The sequence below is a fragment of the Etheostoma spectabile genome, chromosome 10 (assembly GCF_008692095.1).
Source record: "Etheostoma spectabile isolate EspeVRDwgs_2016 chromosome 10, UIUC_Espe_1.0, whole genome shotgun sequence".
Taxonomy (NCBI): Eukaryota; Metazoa; Chordata; class Actinopteri; order Perciformes; family Percidae; genus Etheostoma; species Etheostoma spectabile.
This window is the reverse complement of record NC_045742.1, coordinates 17,213,664-17,231,227: the sequence shown is the minus strand read 5'-3', so window position 1 is coordinate 17,231,227 and position 17,564 is coordinate 17,213,664. Positions and strand designations below refer to the sequence as shown.

Below are 17,564 nucleotides of genomic sequence, written 5' to 3'. Positions count from 1 at the left end.
GTCACTGTACTGGATGCTAATGATAATGTGCCAGTATTCAGCCAGACGGTTTTTGAAGCCAGTCTGCCTGAAAACTCTCCTCTGGATACATTGGTGATCACAGTGACTGCTAATGATGCAGACGAAGGTTTAAACAGCGACATCACTTATGGATTTGATCATGTTTCAGATGAAAATAGCAACGTCTTTTCTTTGCACCCTAAATCGGGAGAGGTGAGAGTAGCTGGAGCTATTGATTATGAGAAAGTGTCATCGTATGAAATGCAGATCAGTGCAAAAGATGGACTTGGATTAGTTTCATACGCAACGTTAGTTATTGAGATTACTGATGTAAATGACAACGCCCCAGTTATAAACATGAAATCCCTGACTAACCCTATACCTGAGAACGTGTCACCTGGTACAGAGGTGGGCATTATTAACGTGCAGGACAGAGACTCTGAGAATAACAGACAGGTCCGCTGCTCCATTCAGGAAAAGAGGCGCCCTTTTAAGTTGGTCCCGTCTATAAAAACTATTATCTCTGGTTTGTACAGCACAGGAGAAACGTGTACCGTGGAACTAGTGTCGATTACAACATTACAATCACTGCCACGACGGGGCTCCTCCACCTCTGTCCTCGCTCTAAAACTGTTCGCGTTATCTGTAGCGACACAACGCACCCACCTGTGTTTGAGGAACCTTCGTACAGCGCATAGTGACTGAAAATAACAAACCTGCGTCCCCTTTATGTTCCGTTACTGCTCGAGACCCCCACTGTAGACAACAAACGGTACAGTGATTTATCTCTAGTTACCCGTGAGTGAACGGTGCCCCGGTGTCCCTCCTATCTGTTCTTCAACGGAGACACGGGGTGATCCCGCTGTGAGGTCGTTTGATTATGAACAGTTCAGGAGTTTTAAAGTCCACGTGTGGCCAAGACACGGTTCTCCTCCGCTCAGCAGCAACGTGACCGTCAGTGTCTTCATATCGATGTGATGACAACTCTCCTCCGATCTGTAACCCCGCCCCGGGGGACCTCCTTCATGACTGAGCTGGTCCCCAAAGCTGCCCACGGAGGCTCTCTGGTTCCAAAGTGATAGCGGTACGCGGACTCCGGACAGAACGCCTGTCTGTCCTATCATATTCAAATCCACTGATCCGGGACTTTTCACTATTGTCTCCATAGCGGAGAGATCAGGACACAGCGGACATTGTCGAGTCAGACAGCATGAAACAGAACCTTATTGGTTCATTGAAAATAACGAAGCCCTCTCTCCTCCGCCACCTGTTCCATGTTATTACTTATTTCTGATAACTTGGCTGAGGTGCCGGACTGAAGGATATTCTTACGATGAAGAAACTCCAACTGACCTCTTATCTGCCATCGCGCTGGTGTCTGTGTCCACCTTTTTTCTGACTTTTCATCATCATCATCCTGGGTGTGAGGTTTTGTCGCAGTAGAAAGCCCAGACTGTTGTTTGATGGAGCAGTTGTCCATCCCCAGCGCTTATCTCCCTCCTAATTACGCATATGTTGACGGCACAGGAAACTACGCAGCGCTTACAATTATGAGCCCTACCTACAACAGTTCTATACCAGTGACTTAATTCGTGCGTCATACCATGACAACACACTGCCTGCTGGACCAACTCTGAGGAAAAGTCCATCAGACTTTGCAGATGCCTTTGGAGATTGTGATGATTCTCCTGAGGTAAGAGCATCAACATTTGATTGAAAATGTTTTCTTAAAAATGGGTTACCCACTTCTTCAGATGTCAGACATAAAGTTCGAATTTTTGGCATCGTAGTTTTTTTTTATCTGTAATTAGATGCATTTTATTGCAGTTTACAGTAGTCGACTTTAGTTGCTTTTTGATCTTTCTTGTCAATTAGCCAGTTATCACTATAATGTTTATTGTCACATGAATCACAAATCACTCATATGCATTTTTAATGATTGAAAAATTGTAAGTGGATGACAATTTTGTTGCTTTTGGTCTTTAATTTGGTCAATGGTTGTTGTCGTGGCTGAGGCTGATCAAGTTGAGTCTTTCTTTCAGATTTTGTAAATTATGTTATGGGCTACAATATTTTGTGTCTGCGTTGTCATACTGTATGTCATTCATATTGTAAATATTCTTTCTTCCTCTACCTTGAAACTACATTCTTTTCGGATCTGAGCTTTGTTGCTACAGTTGTTTCTTTATATATATTTTATAGCTTAGTCATATTAATTGTCCTAGATAATAGATTAACAATTTCTTATTTATCTATATGCTAATTCATTATCTTTTTTAATGATTTTAAATCTAAAATATATTCAATACAAATTGCATTTTGTAGTAAAGTGTAGCTGTTTGCCCAACATGTTGAATTTTGTAAATTCCGAATAGCCTGTGCAACAATGGCCTATTATTTTTTAGCAAAGTGATTACAATCCTGCAAATAAATCAAACTCTGTTATTTTTGGGCACTCAATTACGTATTTATTTGATCTCGTTTTTTAACACGGTATTAAAATGCCAGTTTAAAGATGGTTTATTAGCTTAAAAACAATGTTTAAACAATTTAGCCGGTCATGTATTAGGGATTTTAAAGGCTGTTTCAACGGGTGCCGTTTTGCTCACTCTTTACAAACTTAATTTGTTACAAAAGCACTTGTCGTGGATAGCTTCAAGAAATATTTAAGAACAATAATCTAATCACCACACGTTAAACTTTATAGGTTGCTTACTTTATTTCAATACAAGAATATAAATGTTCAGAGAAAATATGAGTCTTTTTTGATTATCTAAAAAGCGCTGCTTGACGTGCCATGATGAAAAATGCTGTTGTTTTAGACCTGCCCTTTATCCTCACAACATCCTCACAACAAGTCTCAAGGATTTTTAATATATATTTCCCCGCGTTTAAATATGCTCTTCATGGATGATTTTTCCAAACTTTGTACAGACTTACTGCTAGTTGACGTATGTAATTTCTAGAGGAGACTCACGATGTCGCTATGCACCAGCTGTAACAGATTATATGTCGAAATCCACCCACTGATATCGACGCACAATTAGACTCAATGTGCTGCATTTTATCGTCCAGACAGGCAGAGAGTTGGTCTTCGGATTGTGTTGTTTTTGGTTTAAATCTCTCATTTTTTTGGCGTTGTGCTTGAACACTGGCAAGGGAACGTTTACTGCTTTAGATCTGCGACATAATGCCTATCAAAGGGCTCACATTACAAAGCTGTGCCTTTGCTTTGCTGCTGTTTTCTTTTGATTTTGCCAATGGAGATGTAAGCTATTCTATTCCTGAGGAGATGCGACGCGGATCTGTCATCGGAAATATTGTCAAAGACGTAGGCCTTGAACCAAGTAGGCTATCCGCTCGAAAGGCTCGCATTGATACCGATGGGAGCGACAAACGTTATTGTGATTTAAACCTCAGAAACGGGGATCTGACAGCTTCTGGGAGGATTGACCGAGAGGGCCTTTGTGGAGACAAAGCATCCTGCGTTTTAAAACAAGAACTCATGTTAGAAAATCCATTAGAATTGCATCGAATTAGTCTGCATGTCCAGGACATTAATGATAACTCTCCACGATTTAATAAAGAATTGATCCATATAGATATACGTGAATCCGCGTCAAAAGGGGCCCGTTTTCCAATAGAAGAAGCCCATGATGCGGATATAGGCAAATATTCAGTTCAGACGTACAACCTCCAAAGCAATGACAATTTTATTCTGGGCGTTGGAACAAATTCTGTGGAACTTGTCCTTAACAAAGAGCTTGACCGCGAAATATTAAAGGAAATCAATCTAATTCTTACAGCGTTGGATGGTGGTTCTCCTCAGAGATCAGGTACTGTAGTCATTCACATCACTGTACTGGATGCTAATGATAACGTCCCAGTGTTTAGTCAGGCCGTTTATAAAGCCAGTCTGCCTGAGAACTCTCAACCCGGTACTGTTGTGCTGACTGTAAGTGCTAGTGATGCCGATGAGGGACTCAATGGAGAAGTTACATATGATTTTGGACATATTTCAGAAGATATTAAGTCAACGTTTGCCATAGATCACAAGACAGGTGATATAAAAGTAACTACCACAGTTGATTTTGAAACGGCGTCATTGTTTGAACTGCGCGTCACAGCAAAAGATGGTTTGGGATTAACCTCGTACGCCAAAGTCATCATAGATGTTTCAGATGTAAATGACAACGCTCCAGTTATATATCTGAAATCTCTGACTAACCCTATACCTGAGAACGTGTCCCCTGGTACAGAGGTGGGCATCGTTAACGTGCAGGACAGAGACTCTGAGAATAACAGACAGGTCCGCTGCTCCATTCAGCAAAACGTCCCTTTTAAGTTGGTCCCTTCTATTAAAAACTATTATTCTCTGGTGACCACAGGACAACTGGACCGTGAACTAGTGTCTGATTACAACATTACAATCACTGCCACTGACGAGGGCTCTCCACCTCTGTCCTCCTCTAAAACTGTTCAGTTATCTGTAGCAGACATCAACGACAACCCACCTGTGTTTGAGGAACAGTCGTACAGCGCATATGTGACTGAAAATAACAAACCTGGCTCCACTTTATGTTCCGTTACTGCTCGAGACCCCGACTGGAGACAAAACGGTACAGTGATTTATTCTCTGTTACCCGGTGAGGTGAACGGTGCCCCGGTGTCCTCCTATCTGTCTGTTAACGGAGACACGGGGGTGATCCACGCTGTGAGGGCGTTTGATTATGAACAGTTCAGGAGTTTTAAAGTCCACGTGATGGCCAGAGACAACGGTTCTCCTCCGCTCAGCAGCAACGTGACCGTCAGTGTCTTCATATCGGATGTGAATGACAACTCTCCTCAGATACTGTACCCCGCCCCGGAGGGACACTCCTTCATGACCGAGCTGGTCCCCAAAGCTGCACACGGAGGCTCTCTGGTGTCCAAAGTGATAGCGGTGGACGCGGACTCCGGACAGAACGCCTGGCTGTCCTATCATATAGTCAAATCCACTGATCCGGGACTTTTCACTATTGGTCTCCACAGCGGAGAGATCAGGACACAGCGGGACATTTCTGAGTCAGACAGCATGAAACAGAACCTTATTGTGTCAGTGAAAGATAACGGACAGCCCTCTCTCTCCGCCACCTGTTCCATGTATTTACTTATTTCTGATAACTTGGCTGAGGTGCCGGAACTGAAGGATATTTCTTACGATGAGAAGAACTCCAAACTGACCTCTTATCTGATCATCGCGCTGGTGTCTGTGTCCACCTTTTTTCTGACCTTCATCATCATCATCCTGGGTGTGAGGTTTTGTCGCAGGAGAAAGCCCAGACTGTTGTTTGATGGAGCAGTTGCCATCCCCAGCGCTTATCTCCCTCCTAATTACGCAGATGTTGACGGCACAGGAACTTTACGCAGCGCTTACAATTATGACGCCTACCTGACAACAGGTTCTAGAACCAGTGACTTTAAGTTCGTGACGTCATACAATGACAACACACTGCCCGCAGACCAGACTCTGAGGAAAAGTCCGTCGGACTTTGCTGATGTGTTTGGTCATTCACAACAGTTGCCCGAGGTAGGCACTAATATAATATACTTTCCTTATTCACCATAAACCACTATTCTTCCTTTCTATTTAACGTTTCAAATACATTTAGATTTCATGCTGGCATTAGTAGTTCAAGATTTTCTTAGGATGTACTTTTTTGGTACCATTTCACATTGGCTTTTTATTGGTTTTTCTGATAAGCAATATGAATCATTTTTTTCATTCAAGTTTGTTAAACCGCCCACATGTGGTTACCGAAAGTTAGATGATATCATTAAATTTAAGTAGAAAAAAAAGTGTTTTTTGCGCGTTTATCAGGGAATGATTCTTACAATGCTTTTATCTTACTGAGTGTGTTTTTAAGCCATGCCGGGCTTTGGTATACATCACAATATGTATTTTAATAATCCAACAATTTAATTGTTTATTTTTTGTAATTAAAAGTCACTTGATTATTTACCTTTCATGTATTCATTTCACACTTCCGCAGTTTAATTGTATTTGTCGATGGTTTATGTGTTAGGATCTGCACTTTAGAGTGTTTAAGCTTTTCTTTCATTGCTTAATGTATGTAACTGGCATTCATCAAGGCTCATGGTGAAATGTGCCATATTTAACTAAAGCATTACCCTTGGAAACATGCCTTGTTTCACCTGTAGACAGTCAGTACAACTTATCAAAGATGTATGATCGCTACCCAACACTTGAGTATTGCCTTTTCACAGCAGTTGCACCTGAGTGTTACTTTTATCAATCTAATTTGATAACCAGTGATGTTTGCTGACATTTTGTCTTAGCTATTTCTTATGTATTTTACTTAATGCTAATTTAAGAATAACAAAAGGCTATCTTTGCTGGCAAATATGTCTTTCATTAATAGTTTATTGATTAAGCTGAGCAGTTAGGTCGAACCTTTCTTATGCTGTCAAGTAAGTATGTTTGTATCCATACTGGCTCAGAAAGAATCTACATGAGTGTAGCTGCATGGATTATTGCTCTCTCGTCTTTATGACAGTACAATGGGCCAAATATGTCTTCTAATTAATCCAGCACTTAACTTTAACTATACAACATTATGCTGCAGACATAGGTAACCATGAGAGTGGACGGCATTTGTAGTCAGTGTAATATGTTGTTTTTCATCTTTTTTTTCAAACAACTGATGAACTCAGTCTGCAGTTGAGGCTTGTTTTTTGAAACTGACTGTCTTATCTGGTGATGGGGTGGAATTAAAAAAAAAAAACAAAACAGCAGACTGCTGTTCAAAACGTACACCCAACATAAAAATATAAATATTAGATGGAAAACACAATTAAAGATGTATTTTTTGCGATTTAATTTTTCTGTTTGCAAATAAGATTGAGTCATAAAGTAATATCTTGCTTCAGTGCTCAGTTAATAAAGCAATACATAACTGTTATTTAGAAACAAGTGTTGGCCACTGAATCGCACCAGTGAAGTCATACTGTCTTCATGAAGTGCAGAATTTTTGTAAACTTTGAATTTTAATATAACACCAGTATGCCATCTATTTGGGAGATTTTCATCAACAATGTGCACTGCCACATTGTACATTACATTACATTCTCATAGGATAATAATTTGATATTGCGCATGTAAATGGATAATGTTTTTAGTTGTCGTCTTTAGATTATTAAGGTTGTATATTTAGCATGTTCAAATACATATTTATATATCAATTTGGTAGTAGATTATAACTCAGTATAATACTGCATAGTGGTTTGTATTTGTAATATTTTATTTTGTTGTTTTGGGTGGGCATTACAAACATATGTTTAATCCAACCATCTCGCACCAAACAATATATTATCTATTACACACATTTAAAAAAAGAAGCAAATACTAAGTACTGTATATCAACACTTTCCAACACTATTTCCACTGCAAAAATGTTGGTGCCATCTGTCTCCATGTTTTCCTTTTTATCAACCCTTTTGTCACTTCTTTGTCCCTGCTTGTGATACTAAATTGAGCTAAGGTTGTCCCTAATTTGGAAGTTTGCTAAATAATTGGTTCATACTTACTGAATGCAGTGCTTTGTATGCTATTGTTACAGGACAACCATACTCTGTTTAGTTTTGGTTCATGGCTGCATTTTCTTTAGCATTTTTTTCATTCAGTTAATCAGTTATTTAATCGTTGAACTAAGTTGTGATGCATTATTATTTTTCTTTCAATCTACTAGTTATTGTTAGGACACGGGAGTACAGGGTCTTTTACAGTATTACATATATTAAGGGAACACTTGTCTTAAACACAGCTTTCAAATAACGCATTGCGGCAAATTATTCAGTTATTGATCAATAACACTGGAGCTTTTACAGATAAGGCAGTAACAGCATTTTCATGCCTTATATAAAACAAATATTGTCTGAATAAGACAAGTGATTGCCTTGATAGACCCAGTGAAGTTGCCAACTAGATTTAGTTTACAGTGCTATAACTGATTGAAACTCTTGGTGTCACTGTGCACCCATAAAGGCCGAAATTGTCCGCAGCTCCATCCTTTCTTTTTCACCATTGCCAAGCGTTATTGTGGTGCGGTGTGTCTGTCGGCTAAGGACGATACAAAAGGCCTGCTTTGTGAATGTTATTTGGATTGTTTAAAACGAGGAATAAATCTGTCATCGCTTTGAACGAATTGGCCAGGGAAGGATGAACGCCAGGTCATTCATGGGAAATACAGTTCACAGAGGATTTTCTCGGAATCGCTATTGCGTTATTTTCCTTTTCATCAGCCTACATTTCACGTATGGAGATGTGAGCTACTCAGTTGCTGAGGAGATGAAACGCGGGTCTGTAATTGGAAATATAGCCAAAGATCTGGGCATCGGGATTGCCACACTTTCCTCGCGTAAAGCTCGCATTGACACGGACAGGAATGACAAGCGGTATTGTGATATTAATCTGAGCACTGGAGATTTGATTGTTACTGACAGGATCGACAGGGAAGGTCTTTGTGGTAAGAAGGCGACGTGCGTTATAAAAGAGGAGCTTGTTTTGGAAAACCCTTTAGAGCTTCATCGTATCAGTGTTCATGTGCAAGATATAAACGACAACGCTCCACAGTTTAGCGAGGACATGATTTCATTTGAAATAACAGAATCAGCAGCCAAAGGAGCTAGATTCTTACTCACTGAAGCCCACGATTTAGATATCGGTACAAATACTGTACAGCGATATAATTTACAAAATAATGATCATTTCACAATTAATATTAATACAGAGGGAAGTGGGCGGAAACACTCTGAATTGGTTTTGGTAAAAGAATTAGACCGAGAGCAAGAAAAGGAACTGAAATTTGTTCTTACAGCTGTAGATGGCGGCTCCCCTCAGAGATCAGGTACAGCAATAATTCACGTCACTGTACTGGATGCTAATGATAACGCCCCAGTTTTTAGCCAGGTGGTTTATAAAGCCAGTCTGCCTGAGAACTCTCCTGTAGATACTGTAGTGGTCACAGTGAGTGCTACTGATGCAGACGAGGGACCCAATGGGGATATTACGTACAATTTTGATCATGCAACTGATGAACAAGTTTGTTTGTTCTCACTTGATCAAAAGACAGGAGAGATTAAAGTCAAAGGTTCTATCGATTATGAAACTCAGACTTCCATTGAATTGCGAATAAGAGCAAAAGACGGACCAGGTCTCACCTCTTATTGTACAGTAACTATAGATATAACAGATGTCAATGACAATGCACCTGCTATTAGTTTGAAAGCACTGACTAACCCCATACCTGAGAACGTGTCACCTGGTACAGAGGTGGGCATCATTAACGTGAGGACAGACTCTGAGATAACAGAAGGCCCTCTGCTCCATTCAGCAAACGACTCCCTTTAAGTTGGTCCCTTCTATTAACAACTATTAGTCTCTGGTGACCACAGACACTGGACCGTGAACTAGGTGCTGTACAACAGTTCAATCCGCCACTGACGAGAGCTCTCTCCACCTCTGTCCTCCTTAACTTTCGTTTACTGTAGCAGACATCAACGACAACCCCCCTTTGTTGAGGAACAGTCGTACAGCGCTAGGTGCCTGATGATAACAAAACCTGTGCTTCCATTTATTTCCGTTACTTGTCGAGCCCCGACTGGAGACAAACGGGTACAGTGAGATTATTCGTCTTTACCCGGTGAGGGGACGTGCCCCGGTGTCCTCCTATCTTCTGTTACGGAGAACACGGGGGGTGATTCCACCTCTGTGAGGGCGCTTTGATTACTGAACATTTCGGAGTTTTAAAAGTCCACGTGATGGCCAGAGCAACGGTTCTCCTCCGCTCAGCAGCAAGTGACCGCCAGTGTCTTCATATCGATGTGAAATGACAACCCTCCTCGAGATACGACCCCCCCGTAGTGGACACTCCTTCATGACCGAGCTTGTCCCCAAAGCGCACCTGAGAGCTCTCTGGTGTCCAAAGTGATAGCGGGACGCGGACTCGACAGAACGCCTGGCTGTTCCTATCTATAGATCCAAATCCACTGATCCGGGACTTTCACTATGTCCTCCACAGCGGATGAGATCAGGACACAGGGCGCATTTCTCTCGAGTGCGACAAGCATGAAACAGCAACCCTTATTGTGTCAGTGCAGATCACGGACAGCCCCTCTCTCTCCTCCGCCGCACCTGTTCCATATTTACTTATTTCTGATAACTTGGCTGAGGTGCCGGACGGAGGTATATTCTACGATAGAAAACCTCCAAACTGACCTCTTATACCTGTCATCGCGCTCCGGTCTGTGTCCACCTTTTTTCTGACCTTCAGTCATCAATCACCTGGGTGTGAGGTTTTTGGGGGGCCGGGAGAAGCCCAGACTGTTGTTTTGATGGAACGTTTCCATACCCCGCTTATCTCCCTCCAATTACGACAGATTTGACGGCACAGGAACTTTACGCAGCGCTTTACATTTGGACGCCTACTGCCACACGGTTCTAGACACAGTGACTTTAAGTTCGTGACGTCATACAACTGACAACACACTGCCTGCTGACCAGACTCTGAGGAAAAGTCCATCAGACTTTGCTGACCCGTTTGAAGATTTAGATCCGTCTGTAGAGGTAGGAACCGTTCAAAGTACTTCACTGCTCACAATGCGTTTTTGACTGTCTGTTTGCCATTGTGTTTATCTCTGAAAATGATTGTTTGGCATTTGAAGCACATTTATCTAGCATCATGGAAGTTTGTTCTCCGTTTGCTTAGTAAACTACGTCTGAAAATTATTACATATTTGTGGCTGGTGTCCTTCAAAACTATTTAACTATTACAAACCCACACTAATTCAGTTTAAGAACATTGACCAAGAAATGACAGCCTTTATGAAATTTTTTGCAGTTAGCCCTGCCAAATCTTAAGGGAGCTGCCCTTGGTTCTGAAAACACTACTCAAGCTCCTGCGCACAGCCGCAGCTGGATATGTCTGTATCTCACCAAATCTCACTGAACTCAGCTATAAGGGAAACATCTATGTCTTCAAACCTGAGACATTTACAATTGTCGCTTGTGTCTTTAAAGCATATAATAGATTTACCACACATGCGCATTTCATTTGAACGTGAGTGCATCTTATTTTATTTTGGCGTGAAACACAATGAGGAATGCTTAATAACTTACTACTGTGTAGATAAAACGTGACTCATGGTGTCGCTGTGGACCAGCAGATAACATGCATTCTCTATTCCACCCACTACTACATATATGTGAGCTGCAAATTTTCCAGAGAAACGGTTACTTATTTTCCGACATATTGCATCGTGTGTATTATTGAGAAGTGGTGGATTATATGGTGATTTTGGACAGCTTTCGTTTTTATGCACTGGAAAGTATAAGTTGTACAAGCTGGAGAAGCCTTTTTGTGTCATGATGGGAGACAAAGGATTTTCATCGCTTCGTCTGATCTTCTGCTTTGCTTCCTTTATTGTAACGCTGCACCTCGTTAATGGAGACCTGAGTTATTCTATTCCAGAGGAGATGAAACGCGACTCTGTTATTGGAAATCTAGCAAAAGATCTCGGTCTTGATGTAAGGACCTTATCTTCCCGAAATGCCCGTGTTGATTTTGAGGGGACTCGTAAACGGTACTGTGATATTAATCTGAGGACTGGAGATTTGGTCACATCGGAGAGAATGGACAGAGAAAGCCTTTGTGACAAGAAACCCTCGTGTGTTGTGAAAGTAGATCTAGTGTTAGAAAATCCTCTGGAGCTTCATCGACTAAGTATTCATATTCAAGATGTAAACGACAACTCGCCAAAATTCAGAGAAAATTTAATTGAAATGGAAATAAGGGAGTCAGCTGACAAGGGTAACCGCTTCTCTATCGAGGAGGCCCATGACGCAGATATAGGTCAAAATGGTGGGAAATCTAGACGTTGTGGGACGCTCACTATGGAAAGACCCAAGGGGTCACAGCCGGTTCCGCCGGTGTGAAACAAGAGATCAACTACAAGATACCATGATGCTCATCGTGGTGGGGAGAACATAAAGAAGTTAGACTCTAGTCTAATCAAGAACTAGTTACAGTTGTGGAGACCATAACATGGTAGTGTGGGGGAGCGAACTAAAAAATCCCGCGTACCATCCAACCCTCTACCTGTCATCAATCACTTCTGTCATCAACCCCGGGTGCAGGAACATCCAGCCTGGGCAAATCAAGAGAGAGGTCGGATTCCCTAAGGCAATCCTAGGGGAAAGACCAATCCAATCAAACGTCAATAAAAGACGTGTTGCACAACTCACACATAACGAACGACGGTAACAGAGAAAAAGAAATTCACGATATCACTGTACCGTATTTGGCTTGGTCTTCCAGTCGGGGGTCTCGAGCAGTAACGGAACATAAAGTGGAGGCCAGGTTTGTTTATGATTTTATCCAGTTCACCTATGATTATTAGCTGTAAAAAAACCCGCGCTACTGTTCAGCTCCTCAAAAAGCAAAGTGGTTGTCGTTGAATGATCTGCTAGTAAGATAACTAACAGTTTTAGAGAGGAGGACAAGATTGGAGGAGGAGCGCGCTCGTCAGTAGGCAGTGCTTGTACTAGTTGTCTCAGCACACTAGTTCACGCCGGTCGCGAGTTGACCCTGCTTGGGTCACCTAGAGAATATAGTTTTTATACATAAGCTGACACCCCAATCGGTATTAACGGCACGTTTTAGTGCGTGTCATGGAAGCGAGTGGGTGGCTGGACCTGTCTGTTAGTCTCTCAGTAGTCTCTTCCTGTCCTAGGCTTGCACGTTAATGGATGTGTCCACCATCTGTACTAGTCACACGCACTCCTCATGTATGGTGTTAGTCAGAGAGCCGGATTATCACAGTGAAATATAATCTTTGAGAGGCTTCTTTTATCATTTAACCCTCGGAAAACATTCTATTACAACCTGGTGGCGTAAGAGAGGCCAAGGCCCTAAAACTCAGCTCTTTAGCTATTCGCACTCTGCATCAACTCTCATTCAAAAGACTCTCCTTTCTTCGAAGTCAATCACTCTCCGGTTAGCGCTATATTTCTCTGTTTTACGGATCAATAAAAATACATTTGACATCGTCTCAACCATGGCTTAAATCGTAAGATCACTCTCCATTCACCTATGCAGCTGGCCAATTCATCACTACGTCTTCGTCTGTCGTCATGTATAACTAACATTAATCACTATTGTAATCTGGAGGGAGAGCTTCCATGGCAGAGACTGGCTTTTATAAACGGCCTGGCTAACGACACATGGGAGCGTTATCATTAGCATCCAGTACCAGGTGACCGAGTATGACTCGATACCTGATCTCTCTGAGGTGAGGCCTCCATCTAAACGCGTGAGCACAGCCTTAATAATCTCACTTTGCTTCTTCTGATCCATTTGTTATCTTAGTACGAGTTCGACCGACCTTGTTGGCGGTCAACAGGCGTGAGAATAATTGTCGTCTCTTTTTAGCTGTAACCTTTGACAACACCATTTTACCACACTGGCTGTATATATCCTGCTTCAGGCTTCTCCTCGATTAGAGAAGCGAGCTTTACCCTCTTCAGCTGACTCACTCGATCTTATTTCCGTTCAATCATGTTTCTTGAACTTTTGCGATGTTGTCCGTTTTAACCCATTCTTGAATATGAAGACTTAGTCGTGAGCTCCAGAGGATTTTCTAACACTAGATCTACTTTCACAACACACAGGGTTGCTGCCAAAAAGCTTCGACTGTCCATTCTTCATCCGATGTGACCAAATCTCCGTCCTCAGATTAATATCACAGTACGTTTACGAGTCCCCTCAAATCCACACGGGCCTTTCGGAGATAGAGGTCCTCCCCATCTCAGACCGAGATCTTTGGCTAATTTCCAATAACAAGTCGCTTTCATCATCATCTCTGCTCTCTGGAATAGAATACTCAGGTCTCCATTAACGAGGTGCAGCGTTACAATAAAGGAAGCAAAGCAGAAGATGCAGCGAAGCGATGAAAATCCTTTGTCTCGCCCCATCCTGACACTGATGTCGTCGCTCATTTTAACCTGTCTGTTCTGCTTTCGGCATTGGCAAAAAAAAAAAAAAAAATAAAAACTGGCCTCACAATCATAAAATAATCCAACACTTCCGGCAATAAACCAAAGCACGACACAATATTTTGGAATGTAACGCGTTTCGTTTCTTTTCTTTCTCTCTTCTTCTCTCTGCGGAAAATCTGCAGCAGATATCTATGTAGTATGTGGGAGTGTGAGATCTGTTATCTGCCAGGCGCAACCAGCGACACATAAGTCATTTTTTTAATCTTCAAACAGTAGTAAGTACGACAATTATTTTCCTCAAACGTAATACTGCGAAACGAGAAACAATAAAATGATATGGTTACTTACTCTTAAATGAATGCAGTTATAAAGAATTCTCCCTTACTGAAACTTATGTACTCGGCAGAGAAATTCATGTCGAAAAACTTAGTGATTGGGCATTATGAAAATTCAAAAACAATAACTATTATTGTGGGCATTCAACTTTAACTGAGCGCGTCCAAATCAAGAGCACATTAGCACAGGCAATCACGCAATACCAAACCGCGACATTTTGCATTGCACTACAATTTATATTGTTATTTACCATTACATCAGTCTAAGCATTACTGCATTACAGTCAATGCATTCATCATGGCTGAGGAGAAAACGACCATCTTCCATGTGTTGTGATCTGAGCGCCTGAAAGCGTTTCAGCATCAACGACGATCCCTTTAGTTTGGCAGGGCTGATGGTATTCAGGAGATGGAACACTTGTTTCTCTTGACAGAGTTTTTGGACTGGTCATGTGTGTAAGATACAATTTCATAAAACTAAACCCGCCCTAAGAACCCAACTTATCATTACAACGAACCTTAAACCGTTCAGCGAGCTCGCATCCATCCGTTTCCATCCTTTGATGGACACTAAAAAAAAGAAAAAGAGCTTTTCCACAGCGAAGAAAAATTATAATTACAAGCACTATTCGCGCAGAGCCACGGCAACCATGCTTGTTAAACTTAAAAAAAAAAAAAGTAGATTTAAAAAAAATAAACTACATGCTTTCACTCATTCTAGTTTGTCTGTATAAAATGTTTGTAACAATGTGTTCGTACGAGCCAGTTTTCTGCGATGCAATGTCGAATGTAATCCAACCATTGTCACTACCCTTTCCCTCCTTGTGATGATTCTAACTAAAATACCGATTAGTCCCGATAGAAATACAAAGCCACAAATAGGTGCAGCTTAACGAAAAAACAACGAACTTAAATTAAATTGTCGGCCAAACTCCACTTTTTTTAACGATCGTAACCAAATGTGTCTTTTATTGTGAGAGAAAAGGACCTTGAAACGAATCTTTTAAAGAAGATTTACAACCTATTTCTTTGACAAGCAACAAAAACTAGTCTTCACAATATCACAACAAGTGACGGGTTCCCCATTGGTTTTGAAGGAGACCATGGAAAAAAATATGTCAATATACCTGATGTATATTTATGAATTAGAATGACCAGACACCAAGTTTCCTCCAAAATGATGAAACAGCCCACTTAATTTAAAGCACCGACAGAATCATTACTCAATGCAGAGAACATATACTAATGATGCCTAACAGATACCAAAAGAACTCAATAAACCACTCAATGAATGCTTGTGAGCAGTGAGTACGTTGAACGGTCCTACCTCATACTAGCGGCTCTAAATCCTTCCAAACACATCAGAAAGTCTGATGGACTTTTCCTCAAGTCTGGTCAGCAGGCAGTGTGTGTCATTGTATGACGTCACAGAACTTAAGTCACTGGTTCTCCGACACTGTGTCAGTAGGCGTCATATTGTAAGCGGCGGCGTAAAGTTCCTGTGCCGTCAACATCTGCGTAATTAGGAGGGAGATAAGCGCTGGGGATGGCAACGCTCCATCAACCACAGTCTGGGCTTTCTCCCGACAAAACCTCACACAGCCGGATGATATGATGAAGGGTCAAAAAAAGGTGGACACAGACACCAGCGCGATGATCAGATAAGAGGTCAGTTTGGAGTTCTTCTCATCCTAAGAATTCCTTCAGTTCCGGCACTCAGCCAAGTTTCAGAAATAAGTAAATACATGGAAACAGGGGGCGAGAGAGAGGGCTGTCCGTTACTTTCACTGACCAATAAGGTTCTGTTTACATGCTGTCTGACTGAGATTGTCCCGCTGTGTCGCTGATCTCCTTCCGCTGTGAGACCATTGGAAAAGTCCCGGATCAGTGGGGATTGACTATATGATAGGACAAGCAGGCGTTCGTCCGGAGTCCGCGGTCCACCGCTATCACTTTGGACACGCAGAGGCCGCCCGTGTGCGCTTTGGGACCAGCTCGGTCATGAAGGAGTGTCCCCCGGGGCGGGGTACAGTATCTAGGAGATTTGTCATCACTACACTCATATGAAGACACTGACGGTCACGGTTGCTGCTGAGCGGAGGAGAACTTGTCTCTGGCCACTCAGCTTGGACTTAAAACTCCTGAACTGTTCATATCAAAGCCCTCACAGCGTGGATCACCCCTCGTCTCCGTTAACAGACAGTAGGCAGGACACCGGGGCACCGTTCACCTCACCGGGTAACGAGAATAAATCCTGTACCGTTTTGTTCCAGTCTGGTCTCGAGCATCGGAACATAATGGAGCCAGGTTGTTATTTTCAGTCACATTGCGCTGTACGACTGTTCCCAAACACGGTGGGTTGTCGTTGATGTCTGCTACAGATAACTGAACAGTTTTAGAGGAGGACAGGGTGGAGAGGCCTCGTCAGTGCAGTGATTGTAATGTTGGTATCAGACACTAGTTCACGTTCAGTTGTCTGGGTCACCAGAGAATAATAGTTTTTAATAGAAGGGACCAAATTAAAAGGGACGTTTTGCTGAATGGAGGCTAGCGCGCTGTCTGTATTCTCAGAGTCTCTGCCTGCACGTTACATGATGCCCACTCTGTACCAGGTGACACGTCTTCTAGGTAGGTTATCAGGATTTGATATTATAAACTGGGGCGTTATCATTCATCAGTAACATCTATTATTACTTGGCATACGAGGTAAGCCCTAAACCATCTTTAGCTTCACTTCATCAAAGAACTCCTCTCTCTCTTTTCTCAAAAAGTCAATACCACGCAGTACTCTAATTTCTCCAGTTTATGGATCAATAGAAAATACCATGTATTCGATCAATCAGATATGTGCCCAAACTGTACAGTCACATCTCCATTCACTCCTTGCTGCGTCAGTAGCACTAACATTGATCACATTGTATCTGAGGAGAGTTCTCAGGCAGACTGGCTTTATAAACGGCCTGCTAAACACTGGGGCGTTAGAATTAGCATCCAGTACAGTGACGTGTAGACTCGTACCTGATCTCTGAGGGGAGCCTCCATCTAAAGCCGTGGAGAAGCAATTAATCTCCATTTGCTTCCTCGATCCAGTTTTATCTAGTACGAGTTCTACCTTGTGGCTGTCAACAGCGAGAAATAAGTTGTCGTTCTTTGTAGGCTTACCTTTGACACACACG

General features: G+C 42.0%; 2 protein-coding genes and 1 pseudogene across 2 annotated transcripts; 2 read left to right on the top strand and 1 right to left on the bottom strand.

Moving 5' to 3' along the window:
• The first annotated feature begins 3,064 nt into the window (after positions 1-3,064).
• On the top strand, positions 3,065-5,623 carry LOC116696676 (protocadherin gamma-A4). The gene has a single exon (XM_032527772.1). It carries the CDS (start codon positions 3,191-3,193, stop codon positions 5,606-5,608), a length of 2,418 nt encoding a protein of 805 aa, XP_032383663.1. The 5' UTR covers positions 3,065-3,190; the 3' UTR covers positions 5,609-5,623.
• Positions 5,624-8,124: 2,501 nt separating this feature from the next.
• LOC116697335 (protocadherin beta-15) lies at positions 8,125-9,409 on the top strand. Its single transcript, XM_032528654.1, has one exon. It carries the CDS (start codon positions 8,219-8,221, stop codon positions 9,407-9,409), a length of 1,191 nt encoding a protein of 396 aa, XP_032384545.1. The 5' UTR covers positions 8,125-8,218.
• A 6,321-nt stretch (positions 9,410-15,730) lies between these two features.
• Positions 15,731-17,461, bottom strand: LOC116697334 (protocadherin beta-16-like; annotated as a pseudogene).
• Between the last annotated feature and the right edge of the window lie 103 nt (positions 17,462-17,564).